Source organism: Tachysurus fulvidraco, chromosome 6, assembly GCF_022655615.1.
Source record: "Tachysurus fulvidraco isolate hzauxx_2018 chromosome 6, HZAU_PFXX_2.0, whole genome shotgun sequence".
NCBI lineage: Eukaryota > Metazoa > Chordata > Actinopteri > Siluriformes > Bagridae > Tachysurus > Tachysurus fulvidraco.
The window spans coordinates 24,595,188-24,614,833 of NC_062523.1; the positions used below are offsets into that span (position 1 = coordinate 24,595,188).

The following is a 19,646-nucleotide window of genomic DNA, read 5'->3' on the forward strand; positions in this document are numbered from 1 at the left end:
GTAATAATAAGAAACATCAGTTTTAAGAATATCTTTATAAAAAACTCTTTTTGGTTCTGAATTCAAATTCAAATTCAATTTATTTGTATAGCACGTTTAACAATACCTGTTGTAAATAAATTTATAATAATAAGAATATAAGAAGAAACAAATAAGCGTAGAAATAAATCAACAAATATATACAATTAAAGTTTAAAATTCATTAAAAAAATTAACTTAAAATTAAAATACTATATATCTATCCCTAATGAGCAAGCCATAGGTGATGGTGGCAAGGAAAAACTCCCTGAGGTGATATGAGGAAGAAACCTTGAGAGGAACCAGGCTCAGAAGGGAACCCAGCCTTATTTAGGTGACACTGGACAGTAAATAACGTAAATGTAAATAATGTTCTTTCTACAACAGTTTATAATGTTGCAACTAAGAGCTCCTGGGGAACTAATGGGTCATCGCAGACCAGACCATACAGCTGACACAACAATATTATCTTTCCCTTTGGTTCATTTCTGTTTTATGTATACGAATGTGAAGAGAGTTTTACACTCAAATTTCAAACAATAATAGCTTGACAGCACAATCATAATGAGCCAAAACTAATTTTTTTGTTTTTAGTTAACCCCCATAAGTTATATGTATATATGTTATACCCAATGAGCTATGTTATCCAACCTTATCCAATTAGAACCTTATTCAGAGAGCTCTTCACTCTGCTGAAATACACAAAACCTGTCCATAATGCTTAGAAGCAGTCCCTAAATGTCATGGCCTAATGGTTAGAGAGTCTGACTTGTTGTGGGTTCGAGTCTGGGGCCAGCCATGACTGAGGTGCCCTTGAGCAAGGCACCGAACCCCCCTACTGCTCCCCGGGCGCCGCAGCATAAATGGCTGCCCCCTGCTCCGGGTGTGTGTTCACTGCTGTGTGTGTGCTCACTGTTGTGTGTGCACTTTGGATGGGTGAAATGCAGAGAACGAATTCTGAGTATGGTTCACCATACTTAGCCGTATGTCACGTCACGTCACTAAATGAATGCAAAAATTGACTCTGAATTAAACATAGACTCTGATATATTGCACACACATACACAAACAATAGTATTACATTTAAATAACTTAGTCAAACCCAACCACAGAGGTTCAGAGGTACCAGAATATAATTTAAATACAACCTTAAAGAGCTGTCCCTAACACACAGTGATGCAATCTAAAGAAGTTGAGCCTAACACACAGTCCTGAAATCTTAAGGAGCTGTCCATAACACACAGTGCTGAAATCTAAAGCAACTGTCCCTAATACAGTGCTGAAATCTAAAGACACTGTCCTTAACACAGTGCTGAAATCTAAAGGAGCTGTCCATAACATAGTGCTGAAATCTAAAGGAGCTGTCCATAAGACAGTGCTGAAATCTAAAGGCACTGTCCATAACACACTGTGCTGAAATCTAAAGGAGTTGTCCATAACACACTGTGCTGAAATCTACAGAAGTTGTCCGTAACACACTGTGCTGAAATCTAAAGAAGTTGTCCATAACACACTGTGCTGAAATCTTAACAAGTTGTGCCTAACAAACAGTCCTGAAATCTTAAGGAGCTGTCCCTAACACACTGTCCTGAAATCTTAAGAAGCTGTCCCTAACACACTGTCCTGAAATCTTAAGGAGCTGTCCCTAACACACTGTCCTGAAATCTTAAGGAGCTGTCCCTAACACACTGTCCTGAAATCTTAAGGAGCTGTCCCTAACACACTGTCCTGAAATCTTAAGGAGCTGTCCCTAACACACAGGGACGATTCTAAAGCAACTGTCCCTAACACAAAGTGCTGAAATCTAAAGGAATGATATTGTTCAGTTATTGCTGGTGCTAAATTCCTCCAGCCTATGACTCTGAAACTCCAGGGGGTGGGAGCAATCTGGTACAGATGGTATTGAAATCCTTCCCACATGGGATTTTAGTCTAGTGACGCAAATTGTGACATAGCTAACTACTAGACCTGATTGTTTAGTCAGTGTAGAGCTTGTGTTCCTGAACTCAATATAAAGCAAAATAATGTACAGATGACAACAGATTACAAACATGAGTAAATGATTCTTAAAATAGATTCTTAAAGGGCTTTTATTCTGTTTCTCGAATCATTGTTCATTTAAATGCTTGCTTTCTCTCTCTCTCTCTCTCTCTCTCTCTCTCTCTCTCTCTCTCTCTCTCTCTCTCTCTCTCTCTCTGTGTGTGTGTGTGTGTGTGTGTGTGTGTGTGTGTGTGTGTGTGTGTGTGTGTGTGTGTGTGTGTGTGTGTGTGTTATTTGACTGCATTATGGTGATCCAATCATCAATAATTCATGGGTCAGAATGAGGCTGGAGGAAGGGTGTGTATGAATGAGCAGAATGGGGTGTTGGATAAATAAATAAATAAATAAATAAATAAATAAATAAATAAATAAATAAATAAATAAATAAGATTGGGAAGCACACAATAGTTGCTGATTAGTAACCAAGTGGCCAAGTGAAGGGCTACACAAACATGGGCAGGCAGACAGACCTTCGGAGCTTCATTTAGAACATGCTGGAAGTTTTCCATTAGCATGCTTGCATGGGTGTGGCTGTCTCACATCTCTGCATGTGTCCTGTGTCTGTCTGTCTTCTCACTACTAATCGCACTCGCTGTGAATCTGCTTTATTACCCACTAGTCACAGCAGCAAACTACACTCTCTCCCTGACCCTAACTCTCTCTCCATTTAATGTTTCTCCTCCCTCTTTCTCTGCTGTTTTACCTCTCCTTCATCTGTTCCTCCTCTGTCTAATGCCCTACCTCTCCACCCACTGATCCTCCTCTATTTCTCTCTCTCTACTGCTTTACATTTTCAAATCACTCTTCCTCCTCTCCACCTACACTTCTACCTCTCCATCTACTGTTCTAGCTTTCTGTCATCTGTCAATTGTTCAAATCTCCTCCTACTTTTCTACCTCTACCTACTTCCTTCACCCTCATTCTATTTCTCTGCTGTTCCTCTTTTCTAATGCAGTCCTCTCACTATGACTTATCCAACCCTTCTGCACACACTCTTAACCACTCCATTTCCTTCTACCCTAACATCTCTCTCTCTCTCTCTCTCTCTCTCTCTCTCTCTCTCTCTCTCTCTCTCTCTCTCTCTCACACACACACACACACACACACACACACACACACACACACACACACACACACACACACACACACACACACACACACACACACACAAACATATATCAGACATTAGAATTCTGGCATGAATAGAGGCCAGTTACACTCTGGTGTATCCGTGTTATGTTTTGTTTTTCTCAATTGGAATTTCATAAAACCCTCTAGATCTGGCAGCTAATTCATGAGCATCCATCCATCCATCCATCCATCCATCCATCCATCCATCCATCTATCTATCTATCTATCTATCTATCTATCTATCTATCTATCTATCTATCTATCTATCTATCTATCTATTCTATTCTATTCTATTCTATTCTATTATCTTCTTTACTCTGATTACTGGGATAATGGGAATGTTAATGATATTTTGGAAGGCTGAAGCTGAATCCTGGAGAGCTCTATAGAGACTGATTATTACTGACTTTCTTTCCTCTCTCTCTCTCTCTATCTCTCTCTCTCTCCTTCTCTCGCTCTCTCTCTTTCTCTCCTTTTCTCTCTCTCTCCTTTTCTCTCTCTCTCTCTCTCTCTCTCTCTCTCTCTCTCTCTCTCTCTCTCTCTCTCTCTCTCTCTCTCTCTCTCTCTCTCTCTCTCTCTCTCTCTCTCTCTCTCTATTTGAGCGTGCTCATTAAGAAGTGGAGAAAATGAGACAAGGTTGTTAATTGAATTTGTGTTTCTTTCCTCAAAATGCATTGTGTGTGTGAGCAGAACAAAACTCAAAGTTAACACGAGCTCTCATTTCAGTGAAAAGCAAAATCATTAAATCATCATGGCAGAGGCTCTAGTGTAATATTTGCCACAAGTCTAATCTTATACTGAGTAGGTATTACACCAATACTGGCCTGAAATGCTGAAATGCTTATCATTATATTTGAGATATGAATGTGTTAGGTGATGATATAAATTGTGCATGACCACATTTTCTTTTCCACACATTTGATGTTTTGTATATAAAGATCTGTGTGAATGTCAGTGTTAAACCAATTTCAGATTTCACCCCGCTATCACTCAGACTATTGAAAATGTCAAAATGGACATTTTGTGAGAGGCAAAATCTTTAAAGAATCCATATCTCAACAGGACTGGAGCATCACTGCATGTGACTTTCACCTTGATCTTGAGATTGATTGGCAGGGCAGTTCATCACCAGGCACTTAATGAGCTAAACACACAAACGTGTGCACGTAAGCACACACACCTCTCCCGCTGCTCCGGTATGAGTGGGTGTTGTGAGCTCTTTTAATCAGAGGCCGGACCGGAGCGTTTGACACTCAGGGGGTGCTGACCTCCTGTCTGCCCCAGCTGGAAGCAAGTGCCTAAGGCAGGAAGAAGACGCAGAGGCACCGGGATATCCACACACCCACGGATGAGGAGTCGACCCCTCTAACAGGCCCCACGCCGACTCGCGCCCGAGTCATTTGTCATTAAATATACATAGGGTGCAGAGAAGATGAAAAATACATCCAATGGCCTCAATCTCCAAAGCTCTCATACATATTTCACACAGAAGTTTTTTTTCCACTTTGTTTGTCTGTCTTAATAATATGTGCAAGCATGTGTACAGGTAAACATATTATATGTACATATGATATTAGTACATCAGAGAGTAACACTGACAAAACCACACTCTCTCTCTCATTACATTTTAAGAAATGTTGTCTGATACACACATACACACACATAACTATGAAAACATTTTCTTAATCAAACTCAGACACAAAGAGCTGCTTGTCTCTTATTCCCATTCACTCAGGTTCCTGGATTTGAAGGGAGGGTGAGTCTAGTCCCTGAGATCTATAAATAGATCCCACAAACCATGCTCTCTCTCTCTCTCTCTCTCTCTCTCTCTCTCTCTCTCTCTCTCTCTCTCTCACAAACACACACACACACACACACACACACACACACACACACACACACACACACACACACACACACACACACACAGCTATACCTTCTGATAACATAAATAACCGTTCAACAAACTTTATGGTCATTCCTCTGTGCAACCTGCTTTGTGAGACACAGTACATAAGCACTATAGCAATTAGCACCAATTATAAAATTATAATGTGCACAAAATGACATATATCCTATAAAAACCTAAAGATGTCGCAGCTAGCAAGTGTCATAGTGTGAATGTGACGTATACAGATACAGAACTATCTCCAGTATCTCTTAACAAACCAAGACCATTAAAGCATGGTATGAGAGGTAGATGTATGCATGTCTTAAACATGACTGCCCCATCAGTGAGTCCAGACTTGTGCTAGATTAGATTAGTCTCTAATCAACATATAACTTTTGTCTCTCACTGTTTGCACTAGGTTGCACTCGATGCAATTTATGTGGCTAGGACTAACTTACTTTAAGTCCTTAGCTCTGTGTTATTCCTTGTAGAATTGTCCTGAATGAATGTTGTTTTATTTCTATGGATTTTGTCAGCCATGTATGGTTGAAATGACAATAAAAGCTTCTCGACTTGACTTGATGAAGTAGTCAGTAGGCATTCCTACTACAGGTTGCCATAGTAATAATCTTTACTGATTGGTTGGAGCGACAAGCATTGCACTTTATAACAAATCAGTTTTCTTGTTGCTAAAATGAAACATTCTGTATGGAGATTTATTTTTGTATCTAAAATTCACCAGAGTATACAGTACAGACCAAAATGCTTAGCACTTGTTGGCCCTTTTGCCTTCACTCTGCGGTCCAGCTCATCCCAAACCATCTTGATTGGGTTCAGGTCCAGTGACTGTGGAGGCCAGGTCATCTGGTGCAGCACCCCATCACTCTCCTTCATGGTCAAATAGCCCTTACACAGCCTGGAGGTGTGTTTGGGGTCATTGTCCTGTTCAAAAGGTGGTGTGTCCAAACTTTTGGAAGGTGTGTCCAAACTTTTGGTCTGTACTGTACATATCATATGATATAAAAGAAGTTGCGTGTGCTCTTTGTCACCGATCACATGTCTTCTGTCATCAATCTCATTTCTAGGTGCTGCTAGAGTGCCCATTGATGTTCCCAAGTTTTCCCAGTTTTGTCAGATTTCTAAACACATCCACATGTAGTCACAGGTTGCTGTCAATCATAGCATTGTAAATCTCCAAGCACTTTGTTAGTGCACGTCATGGTATGTGTAAACATAGCATTACATTTCTTCCTTCTCTCCATCATGTAATTACACTGGAATAATTAGTCTTAATGAAATAAACACCAGCACTGATGTCTCACTTGCTTTGATGGCTATTCTGCAGTTTCTTGCCACATGCAGTAAATTACAAATCAATAGCTGATCAAAATTCAATCAAGTAATGAATGCTTCTACTTAAAATTGAATTTGTCATTGGATCAGGTAATCCAGGTTATATCCAGTCTGATGCCCTAACACCAAAAAGTCAATAAACTCCACCGAAGCTTCGATGAGAATGAGGTGAGTTTAGTGGAAGTGGAAGTGTGCTATTGTAGCGCTGGAGCCAAAAAACAAGCCATCAGACCATTTTAACAGCAATCCCACATTACAATTACAAACATGACAACTTCACATGCCATTCATTTGTTTGGCCAGTGAACAAACCAAATAAAGATCCAGTAGCCCTTGGGTTTTAAACTCACAACCTCTGGGTCTTCAGAACCGGAATATTCTGCTCAGTACAAAGAAGTGTATGAAGTTGTGTTTTTTATAAACTATCCCAGATACAAAGAAAAAAAGATATATTAGAAAAAAACAAGAAATTCAGATCAGGAATGATGCTTTGCAGACATGATTGTGATTCATGCTAAAGCCTTGTGAACCATGGCCTACTGAATCAATTAAAATGTAAAGTACATGCATATGAATTCATAATCACATGTTCAAGTAAGTGTCTAGTGAGGAGTCTGTTATTACATCAACAATGTCACCAGCATGCAATAATTGGATCAGCAGAGAGGAACAACTTCAGGTCAGACTGAAACTTACACAAATCATCTGTTTGAACAAAGAGGCAGTTTTACAATCTGGAAAAGCAGCCTGAAATATTTACAAGATGAAAACAAACCTTTTAAAAATACCTGTGTTACTGTGCCACGGTATGACGCAAACAGAAACTAAAGCCGAAGAGCAAAATACAGCCCCTCCAAGCTGTCAGGTAGCGATATTGAGGTGCACCACTAGGTTACCCAATTTATAATATTGACACCTCAAAATATCACTAGTAGGTATTTGTCCACTTGCTAGCCGGCAGCTTAGAAGTGAAGGCAATGTTGAAGAAAATCCTAAATGGTTTCTTGGATGTTGAAATATCGGTGAAAATGATGACTGACAAACTGACAACAGACATAGACCCACAGTGGGACTAACAGCGGGGAGACAAACATTGAATTACTAGAAAAATTCCATATGGACAATAGAGAGAATGTTTCAGGACTGAACCTCAGACATCAACACTACAACGCTACCTGCTGCACCAACCAAATCCAACCTGGCATATGTTTTTTTTTTTTTTAATCGTACTCACAATGTGGAATGAGTGTAATTAAATGCTTCCAACAGAGAAAATACATTAACGTCTCACCCAGAGCTGCAATTCCCAGTTGGAAAGTCAGAGAAATAAATATAACCTAAGGTATCGGAAATAATGGCTGGCCCTTATGCATGCCACAGTGTTCTGTGCCGAGCAGAGGACAGATTATAGAGGATGTAGGAAAAGCTTATACTGTAGCAAAGACTGTGCTGAAGCAAAAAAAAGGCAAATAGTCGAGATACTAGTGATCGAACAGTGTGTTTGTGTATGCATTAGTGTCCCACTGTCACGATGTGACACGGTGAGACAAAGGCGAGTGAGGATCCAAATGCAGTTTTCAGTTTTAATGAACAAAACACAGATGAACAGGCAGGCAACACAAGGCAGAACATGGAACAAAACAGGAAACAAGAACATGGACAGGAAAACACCACATACCAACAACGGCCAACACCAGGGAAGTGAACAGACAGAGTAAATGTAGTAAACAGGAACCAATCACAAAGCAGAGACAATCAGAGACAAAGACAAAACACCTGGGGAAGAGATGGAATGCAATTAGTGTCCATGGTAAGAAATGAGTGGGCGGAGCAAACAATTAACAGGGCCAGGCAGCAGACAGACAAAAAGGAAAACACAGACAGACTCATTACAACCACATCAAACCCCAAGACAAGCCCAGTAAAAGAGCTACAAGATCTAATCCACCATCCTGATCATTTTAGGTAACTCTTGACACTTTGAAGACAATCAACAGATTCAACAAGCACAAACACATACAAGTCTGTTTGTGTTTGCAGAGAAGAAGAGAAGTTAGACAACATTTCCATATATTTGAACATTAACACAATTCGTTTTCACATGATTCGTATATAGTTTTCAACATGATTTGAGCATGTATTGACAAAATCGTGAAAAAAAAAAAAATCAAACACTGAGCTCAGCTTTAAATATGTAACTTACCATTATTAAAACAATAATAAACAAACCCATGTTGGAAACCCATGCTGTCAGCACTGTATATGATATCTGGTTACTCTTACACCTCAGCTAAGAATCGTGCGTACAGCTCTGGTGTTTTACACCGGCATTTTATCACTGCATTATTTTACTATACATTCTGTCATTACCTAAATGTAATATTATAGTTATACTGTAGTTCCCATCAGCACCAACATCCTCATGAGATTTTATAACTTAATTAGTTTGTGGGGGATGTGGTAGCATAGTGGTTACATTTTTAGACTGTTTTTAGACTACCAATCAAAAAGGTTGTGAGTTTGAATGCCACGTCCACCAAGCAGCCACTGCTGGGCCCCTGAGCAAGGCCCTTAACCCTCAAATGCTCAGTTGTATAAAATGTGAAAAAAATGTAAGTTGCTCTGTATAAGGGCATCGGACGAATGCGATAAATTTAACCTAATATAACATAAACAAAGAAATCACATTATATGTAACCGATCCATAATATTTTTTCTTACAACTGACTGGATACATATTCCTTTTTTCACTGTTGTTAGATTTTCACTGTTTTCTTAAGATAAAATACCATAAAATAAATCAAGATTAATCAAATTATAACTGTTTCGCAGCTTAGGTTTTTCTTTATAAAGATCAGGATGTTGTAAAGGAAAAACTTGATTCATTCTTCTATGTAGTTAGTAGCTGAACGGTATAAGGGCGTGACCTCATACACACAGTAACACACTTCATTCAGTTACATCCGCACTATATTACACACAGAATACTCGCTTAATGGCAAAACACTGTTAAATACATTTCTCATCATCAGATTAAATAACACCGAAACAGACTCAGCATTGTTTAATTCCTCGTTTAAGGAACAGTTTGTTGAAAGGAACACATATAATTCATTAATAGTGGATGAGTGAAGGACGAAAAATGGAGAGAGATGTCTCCACATACCAGAGCTTATAAAACATGACAGCTCGTGACAGGAATGCTTGTCAAAGTCCATCATTGAGGACTGCAATCATAACCACTGATGGCCTCCATTGTTTCTCTGTAACAATATGAAAATCTCACTGCATCCTTTACTTTCAAAGGAACGCTCTTTATCAATCCATCCTGAATTACTATCAGAAGTTGAATCTGCAAGGTTTGTTTAAATGCTCAGTTGTACGTATGCAGTACAGTCACATAGCCAATCAATATCAGGAATTTAGTAAAAATCGAAATATGAAAATCAAGATATATTTCAAAAATGATAAAAAAGCTGACGCTAGTTGACATTCTCTTGTATCTGCTAAATAAACACTTTACTAGAATTTCGGCTATTTTGACCCAAATTCAATCCACTATTCTGTCATTTGTTTTAGAAATCACAAACTTATTTATGTTGTATTGTCATATCAAGTCTGGTTTATATATCTGAGGCACAATGCTCCAATTTCTCCAATACGTATTTTTGTTGCGAATATGTCACGTTTAAATAATAAACCTTTACTTAAGTTTGGAAAAATCCTTTCAAGCTTAGACTTCATGCTTAGTAAAATCTCTCATCTGTGATAAAACCCTTGCATTATTACCAAAGATCTTTTTTTGCCATTGTATTTCATAACATGCTTACATTATTGCATGACAAATTTTTTTACAGAAAACCACAGTTAGATATAAAGTTACAGTTAGATATATATGTGTGGGATACTAAGTGTGAGGCTTTATACACGTTGTGTTTCCCTTGGTAAGGAAGTACAATGTTCTGCTCTACTAGTTCTATCTCATTGTCCTACTAGCATTTAAGAGGTTCCTAAGTATTTCCCTCTCAGGCATTTTCTTAAGGCCTTCTGATTTGCCCAGGTCACTACATCTCATTGCCCACATACATATTGCTTATTCCACCATGTGCAGTGGGTGAGCAACTGTGGGATAAGGAAATCTGCTATTACTTAGAACCCAGATGTGTAAAAGGATGAAGCATTGCCTCAAATCAACTCTCTGAGACATCTATCCCTCATATACAATGCACACAGACTAAATGAACCCTACAGAAATCTACAAAAATGTATTTTAAGTTATAGATACACTATGTGGTCAAATGTTTGTTTCATTTGTTTTACATTTCAAGATTAATTTTCTGTTTGATGTTATAATAAGTTTTTCGGTAGATGTTGGAGCGTGGCTGTGGGGATTTGTGTTCATCCAGCTAGTAAATCTTTACTGAGATCAGACACTGATGTTGAGGTCTGGAGTTCAGTAACTGTTCCAGTTCAACCTAAAGTCAGGGCTCTGTGCAGGACACTCAAGTTCTTGTGACTCAGATATGTTTATGATGGTCATGTGTCCAAAAATGTTTGGTCCTATAATGTAAAAAAAAAAAAAAAAAAGTCTATAATGCACAGACTGCAGTCCAGTGTTGCATAAACAGCTACAGTGTTTGTATATATCCAGGTCAACAATAGTGAGAATTCTGCTGTGTGGGTGATAATACACTTTTAGTCCAGAGGTTCTCTGCAATAAGTCTTATACAGCAGAGCAATATTCAGATTCAGATTCCACACACCATGGAGAGGTATGTGAGGTCAGTTACAGAACTGCACACAGTGGGGATGAGGCATGTAACAATGGCACTGAAAACAACCCCACTCATGCAAAGGCAGGTTTTTTGATTCATCACATTTTGTTATGCCTCAGAGACCCGACTCTTTGTCGAGTGCTGACATGTTTATACTCCTTCCAGTTTATGGGACTCTTGAGGGAATATGGTGAAAATGTATGACCTATATTATTTGATTTTTTTTTCCCACTACCTTGCTAATGTTCTGAACAATAATACTACGTGTTACTGTTTAACAGCCAAATGAAAAACTTAGCATTTAAAGCAGTAAAAAATAAATTAGATGCTTTAAAATACCATGCTAAAATAAAAAGTGCACAGAGACCAATTAAGTTGCTGAAGCAAATGATATGCTTAATTTTGCATGAGAATGTAAATGGAATGGCACAGAATTCATTCCAGTTAATGGAGATTGTTTACTTTCACATTACTGGCCTGACTTGAACCTTCTAGCAATTTCTGTGCTACATCATCCTAGCTGGAAATAATCAGTGCTGCCCTAAGCTTGCCCTACCATTATTCATCTCACAGTGATCCTTCTTGTTATTTAAACACGACCAGACTGGACCCCGTTACATGAAACAATTCTGACAAATTTGGAAATTTCTCTCTGAACCAAGCTGAAGCAGAATTACCTGAATGTGTATGGAAACTAAATACAGATCAAGACTCATCAGCTTTAGGTTCCTGTAAACAGTCCAAGTTATCCCCATAACTCCAACGTGTTAAAAATAGCACAGCAGGTTGGAGTTATCCAATCTGGCAACACTGGATTAAAAATCCAGCCGCAATGAATGCTAAAAATAGACCCACAAGAAAAAAAAAGCCACCAGTCCAAAGACTGCTGCAGCGGGTTCCTGACTTTATTATAGACAGGAAGCTTTAGGCTATGGTTCAAATTACATACTGTACATACTATAGTCAACAGCAGTACACATAGCCATTGTACATATCACCTGTCGAGGTGTGATATTTAGTGTGCGGATTTGAAATTTCCAGATAATTGTGTTTAAAATAAAATATAACATTGTAGAATGGTGGCCTGTATTTAAATAAAACTCCAGCTATATTTAGTACTGTACAACATCCCTGCTTGTGTGCCATATTGCGGTTTGGCAGCGATCTGGAGGCGGTATCGGTGTTTTCGGAGCAAAGGGGTGTGAGGCCGCAAAGAAACGCCTGTAATTCTAAATAATGAAGAGCAGAAACGCAGGATTGCAGTCGCTAATCAGTACAAATAAAAATGTATGGAATTAAACAGCAAGTCGGCGTTAAATATAATGAGACACCAGATAGAAAACATATATAATGCGATTTTGTAAACGAGAGCGCTTTCAGAGATAATACATAGTGTGTGTGTGTGTGTGTGTGTGTGTGTGTGTGTGTGTGTGTGTGTGTGTGTGTGTGTGTGTGTGTGTGTGTGTGTGTGTGTGTGTGTGTGTGTGCGCGCGCGCGCGTATGGTGTGTGTTCATTCATACAGCGCCGGAGGGAGAAGTGAGTTTCGCGCATGTGCTAGGAAACTTTGCGCAAGTGGTCGTTGCTTGTACCGAGTAAACACACACACACACAAACACACACACACACAGCTCCAAGTCTATAGTGTTAGCGATATCAGCTGTATTTGCTGTGAGCGATAACCTGCGGCATCGAAAAACGAGACTTTTCATTCAGCGTTCAACTTCCAGCTTCTGATCTTTTTAGCTAAGGGTTGGTTGTTATAATCGCATAGACGTGACCACGCCCCCTGAAAACAATGTAATCTGGACCACGCCCCCAGTACCCCGTGGCATCTTAGAGACTGATTGTAGTCTCCTGGAGTGAAAAATAAGTGTAAAACTCTAAATTGCGCGTGTGGTTGGTTTTGTTTTGTTTGAGGCTTTCTCTATTTTCACGTCGCGGTTGACTTCAAAACCAAATCTGACAGCGCATATTACTGTACCAATCAGTAGCCCATGTGTCGGCACAGTGCGCCACCCCTGGTGCGGCAAAATAGTAAGCTGTGATGGTGTACTGGTGCATGGTGTATGTTGACATAATATTTACTGCGGCTTTTTGCGTTCAGATGAAGTTGGTCAGAGCGCAGAATGCAATGCAACCCACCCACCTTACAGATGTGTAAGTGTTCCGCCATGAGAGTCTCGTGGATGTCCATCTCGCGCGGATTCGCTGCTGCAGTGGGAGTTCCAGCAGCGCTGCCACACGACGGAGAGCCTCCGGCACTGACCGGAGACGACGTGGTTAGACCGTCCAACACCTTCCGGAACTTCTTCATGTTGTTTTTTTTTTTTTTTTTTTTTCTTCTTTTTTCTTGTTTTTCTTCTTGTTTTTCTTTTTGTTCAATACGTTCAGATGTTCTTTTCTGAGCGCTCAAAAATTCTACCGCAGAGACTATTAAAGCGGCATAGAGGAGGTTGCTGGTAGCACAAAAAGCACAACAATCCCTCTCCTCCGTTAGAGAACCGAGAGACTGACGAGCTCTCTGCTTTCTCTTTTGCTTTTAAAGCATTTACGTGCAATTCAAAAAGTCACAGAGGGACATCATTTTAAGAGCTCAGGCGCCCCAAACCGTCGAAGAAGTAGAAAAAAACACGCACACACACATACATACACACAGAGGAGGGGTTTCATATGCGTTAAAGCACAGCTAGACGATACAGAGAAACTTCATGTTAGTTCTGCAGGACCAGTGCATCACACCCAGCTAGGTAACGCGCTCGAAACGTTTTCACTGTGATGCGTTCTGCTCAAACGGTGTAACGAGTGAAGTCACTGATAGTCGAGCTCGCCCAAAATGAGCACCGTTACGTTCGTCTTGGAGACGCAGCCGAGGAAGTGTAGAGGCACCGCAGAGAGACGTGGCTTCCTTCTGTTCCTGAACTCGCCACGCGACGACCAAACTGTTCAACTTTTAATACGAACTGTCGCGAGAGGATGAGGAACGTGAGCAGGGAAAGAAGTGTGAGATCAGATGAAAAACAGATGGTACAAGAACAGAGTCTCTCTCTCTCTCTCTCTCTCTCTCTCTCTCTCTCTCTCTCTCTCTCTCTCTCTCTCTCTCTCTCTCTCTCTCTCTCTCGCTTGCTCGCTCGCTCCCGCAGTCGCTGTCCGTGGTGCTGAAAGACCGAGCAGCAGAGTCCCCGCCCCCGATTGATGCTATTGGGGAAGGCGTTTATGATTAAGCGCACAGAGGAAAGCGACTTTGCTTTGCGTCATTATAAGGCATGCACAGTTGCGCGTGTGAACACGGGACAGGGTTGTTTCCTTATCCTCTCTTCCACTGAAAAGGGCTACAGGGTTAAAACTTCCTGAAGCTCTGTTTTCGACCTGTGAACAAGAATTTAAACGCTGCAGAGAGGACTGCAACACCAGAGGTGGTCTGCGGGGTTGCCAGATTGGATAAAGCAAAAAGATTCCCGTTCATTCTAGCAACTCTAGTGTAGTATGGGTGTAACGCAATGCCATGCTCTGTATTGATTAGTGCTCCAAATACTGTATGTTAATATGTATTAGGATTTAAAATAAATGCGTGGTCTAAACTGGAAAATATATATATTATGTGTATATATTATGTGTATGTGTGTACACACACACACACACACACACACACACACACACACACACACACACACACACACACACACACACACACACAATATACATATACATATACATACATAATTAAATATGTAACTTACCATTATTAAAACAATAATAAACAAACCCATGGTGGAAACCCATGCTGTCAGCACTGTATATGATATCTGGTTACTCTTAATACTTGAGATGTGATCAATCCTGCTCAGAGGTACTGTTTTAGTTATTTTTACCCAAATATAAGCAAACTAGTTACTAGTCATTTAAACCAGCACAGCCTTGTCCAGGCAGTGATTAAGAAACACTGGATGTTGCCTTCATATCTGACCACCAAGGCAGATGGAAAAACCTCTCACTTGTTATTCTTTCGTTGTCTTTTGGATTCCAATCCAAACCTGTAGTCTGAACCAGATTTTCTGTGAACCTTCCTGACTACCTTACCCAAAAAAAAGGCAGAAATGTTATTTTTATTTGTAACCCTGTAATATAGGGTTCAGGGTTTATCTTATTTCACCCACATATGCACTCAATGAGCATGTATTTGCAAGTCAAGGCAAAGTTGTGTCGAATTATGAATTAAAGTATTATACCACTTTCCTTCTCCCCTTATACAAGTTATCTAAAGTATCAACTTTTCCAGTGGTTGGTATGGTTGAGCAACATCCGTGTATTGTGTGTGTACACTTGACCCTGCTAAGTCTGAACCTCACATCTGGAGATTGCATAAGCACTTACATCATCGGCTTCCGATGACACCGGCATGGATTACATACTGTGGACTCACCGGCGTGTGCGGCTCCTTTTCTCTCATCTGATCCAGGAAAAGCACAAGACCAACATGCACAAAAAAAGAATCCAGCCATGCAAAATAAGATACCCAAGTAAGTGAGTAGGAGTACAAATTTATAATAGACAGTGGTTAAAATACATACCCGGTAGCTCAATCCTTATTTACACTACAGTATGTTTCACCTATAATAGAGAATTTGATTTTATGTTTTTAAAATGAAGTATAGACCAGGGAATCCACCAAACTGTAAAACTCTTAATAAAGCTATGCTGTTCCTTTACGTTTCCAAATTCCCTGATGCCTCCATGGGGAAATGTTATGTGCCTTTCCAGGCTTTAGAGATAAATCAATGAATGGCAACTCATGACCTGTCTCTCATTATCCCTGCCTAAACCTCAGCAGGTATTTTTCAGTGTGTAGTGGCCCAAATCATTATACTGATGCTGTCATCGACTTCAAGAAACAGGTTATTTTTTTAAAGAATGTCTCCAGGGCTAAGACAAACCCTCCCAACATAGTCCTGCTTATTGAAATTTCTATCCTTTATCTCCAAATAGGTTTTTAAAGATAAGATGCTCTGCCTCTGTTAAACACAGATAAGGTGAGCTCTTGTCTGTCTGCTTATATGCTGCTATTCGGAACACTATTTGGTTTGTCAGATTCGGGAGATATATGTATATTCATATCCAAACACAATTTCTTTTACATACATTAATCTGTAAATACATGCAAAATTATATGAAGAGCATAACTTGAATGTAGAGTATCGACTCCTGCAGTATCACCACTTTTCTTTTTTTTTCCAAACAGCCTGAAGAATCCAGATTTCAGACTATAGTCAGCTTATATATGTTTTGATTTTGATGTCCTGTAACACACTTTCTGTTATTAACAAACACTTGCTAAGCCTAGAACATAGATTTGGCATCACTGACCTGATGGAGTAAAGTAATAGCAGCATTTTACACACACTCTATTACTTGTTGGATGTCTTACAGGAGAAAACTCCTTGCTGAAAGGATCTTTCAGGGGATGAAAAAGCAACATAATCCTCTTCACCTCTCCCACGGGGCAAATGACAACCAAGAGAATGTGGCTAAGACGACACCACAGGAGAACACATGCTAATGTCTACTTTCAAACACGTAGACAAGGATTAGGGAGCTTGAGCCCATGAGGTGTTCCCAGCAAGACATCAAATTATGGAGTTGGGGATAGGAGTGGCTGTGTGTTTTTTTGTTTGTTTGTTTGTTTGTTTTAAACTGCTTAGTCACCATTATTTAGCATTAAAATCTAACTTTAGCTAGCTACTGTTGAATTCAGTGAGTTTATTGGCATGTCCATTACAGCAGTTTCATATTTATTCAGAGCTCACAGTTCATATAAACTAAACATTGTGGCAATTTATAAAAAAAAACATTTATTTAATAACTGTGTGAAATACAGCAATGGTTAACAGTATACCCTATAGATTATAGGCTGCCTATCTCTCTCTCTCTCTCACACACACACACACAAACACAAACACACACACACACACACACACACACACACACACACACACACACACACACACACACACACACACACACACACACACACACACACACACACCACACACACACACACACACACACACACACACGTGCACATTTCAAAATCCCCTTGTCAGCTGTCTGACATGCCCTTGGGTCCATGTCATCCACACTTAATATGCATGTGTAATTGTGCTTTTCTGTTGCTGTGTGTGTTGCTACAGTACCCACTGGCAGGATGAAGCGGAACATGTCAGAGGAATACGAAAATGATGAAGTGTGTGTACAGCCATGCAAAAACCGATGAGAAAACATTACCTTAATGATAATGGACACATATTAATCAAGATATATTGCTTAAAATAAAAACGCTATTGTGTTAAATAATGACTAGGTAAAAGTGTTTCAATTTACCCAATCTACTGGAAAACAAACAAACAAACAAACAAATAAATAAGAAATGAAAAGTAAAAAAAAAAAGAAAAGAAAAGAAAAGAAAAGAAAAGAAAAGAAAAGAAAAGAAAAGAAAAGATAAGAAAAGAAAAGAGGTCTGCTGTGGTCATAAATTTCCCTTTTGGCTACTAAAATATAATAGCTGTTTTAAAGATGAACCGCCTTTGTGTGAGCATCCTCTAACAGCTTCCACGGCAACAATCAGCAGCCTTCGGACAGGACGGTAACTCATGATCATCAGCCATTGTTCTTTAATGAAGGCCGAGATATAATGAAACCGGATTGGATTTTCCTAATTACTACACAGTAACTTCTCTTCACAGCATATAATAAAGATTTTTTTCTTCCAAAAGACAGGTTGGGTACTGAACTGTAGCCTCATTGCCCTAGAGAAAACAGATTGCTTAGTGAATGTTGTTACACACACACACATACATACACACACTCCACTGCAGTCAAAAACAAAACCCAAAAAACAAATAATGAATATTGATTAGCCGTGCCTGCCTTTGTAAGAAAAGGATTACGTCACGGCCGTTTAAACGGTTCCCGTGTAGGTCCCGAGCATTACCGCTACACATCACTCTGCTTCATTTTAACCATAATGAAGTTCTAGTCAGAGATGCTCTGTATCTGAATCTGGTTAATTACACAAATATCTTTATATGAATGTGGATTAGAGGGGGGAATGTGGATTAGAGGGGGGCACGGTGGCTTAGTGGGTAGCACGTTCGCCTCACACCTCCAGAGTTGGGGGTTCGATTCCCACCTCCGCCTTGTGTGTGTGGAGTTTGCATGTTCTCCCCGTGCCTCGGTTGTTTCCTCCGGGTACTCCGGTTTCCTCCCCCGGTCCAAAGACATGCATGGTAGGTTGATTGGCATCTCTGGAAAATTGTTCGTAGTGTGTGATTGCGTGAGTGAATGAGAGTGTGTGTGTGTGTGTGCCCTGCGATGGGTTGGCACTCCGTCCAGGGTGTATCCTTGACGCCTGAGATATGCACAGGCTCCTCGTGACCCGAGAAGTTCGGATAAGCGGTAGAAAATGAGTGAGTGAGAGTGAATGTGGATTTAACTAAAGATATGTGCAGGACTGTTTTTTCTTAAAAACCATCCAGTTATTGTTTTTATTCACACCTCTCTGTGATATATTCTTGATTTTATTTCTAACATGCAAACAAAGCAGCCTAATCTAAACCAGACACTTATTATGAAACGGTGTGAAACATTCATGTTGATGAACTTCTACTACGTTCACAGATTCAGTCTCCAGTCGCTGTACTATGAAGTCACTATGGGCTACTGTAAGAGATAGCGTTTATCCATGGGTGGTGCCGCTATCATCCAAAAACTATTTTCTCACCACTAAAATGAAACTTTCTAGAGGGTGATCTGGTGTTCGTAGTCCGTAGTCGCCGCACCAAGTCAGTCCATATTTTAATAAAGAAGTTCAACTTTTCTCAAATGTGTCGCATCGCTGGTCGCACCTACTGTACATCTAGTCACAGTCAGTCACTGTCAGTTATTTCAGTTCTCCTTGAAAATAACTTGTCAGCAGTTATCTTGTTGCTGTGATTATTTGTGTGTGAACCTTTTACACTTTCTTTTCTCTACATTCTTCATATCTGACACAAAAATAAAACTATAAAAAAAACACTTGCACGCACACTGGTTTTGTTGCATCCCCTGATGTGCATCTCTAATCTCAACCAGAAGCTTTCTGTATCTGTTCAAAATAACGTATTCGTATTCATTTAAATAGCTTTATCGCTATAAATCACCTATTTTGATTCTAGTGTATTATTTTTTTATGTTATATACCCCTAAATCAGCCCTGATTCCCAGCAGTCTTGCCCAGTCTCTGATACTGTGAATAAAAATCACATGCTTGTAGAATAGAATGAAGTCAGCTCAGGTACAGTGAGACACAGCAAGAGTTCCAAAGCAGCAGAGGCAACTTGGCAGTGGTCTCAGAGGCAACTTGGCAGTGGTCTAGCACAATCAGAACACTGGCCCTTACATATGG

At 39.7% G+C, this 19,646-nt stretch overlaps 1 protein-coding gene across 11 annotated transcripts in view; it reads right to left on the reverse strand.

Moving 5' to 3' along the window:
• Positions 1-14,293, reverse strand: part of stxbp5l (syntaxin binding protein 5L) — a 138,481-nt gene extending 124,188 nt beyond the window's left edge. For 10 of the 11 annotated variants that reach the window (XM_047815247.1, XM_047815245.1, XM_047815244.1 and 7 more), the window contains exon 1: positions 13,356-14,293. In XM_047815247.1, the coding sequence (XP_047671203.1) occupies positions 13,356-13,523 (168 nt within the window). In that variant the 5' untranslated portion in view covers positions 13,524-14,293. The remainder of the gene's footprint in view (positions 1-13,355) is intronic. The other variant, XM_047815248.1, reaches the window with a different exon arrangement.
• Between the last annotated feature and the right edge of the window lie 5,353 nt (positions 14,294-19,646).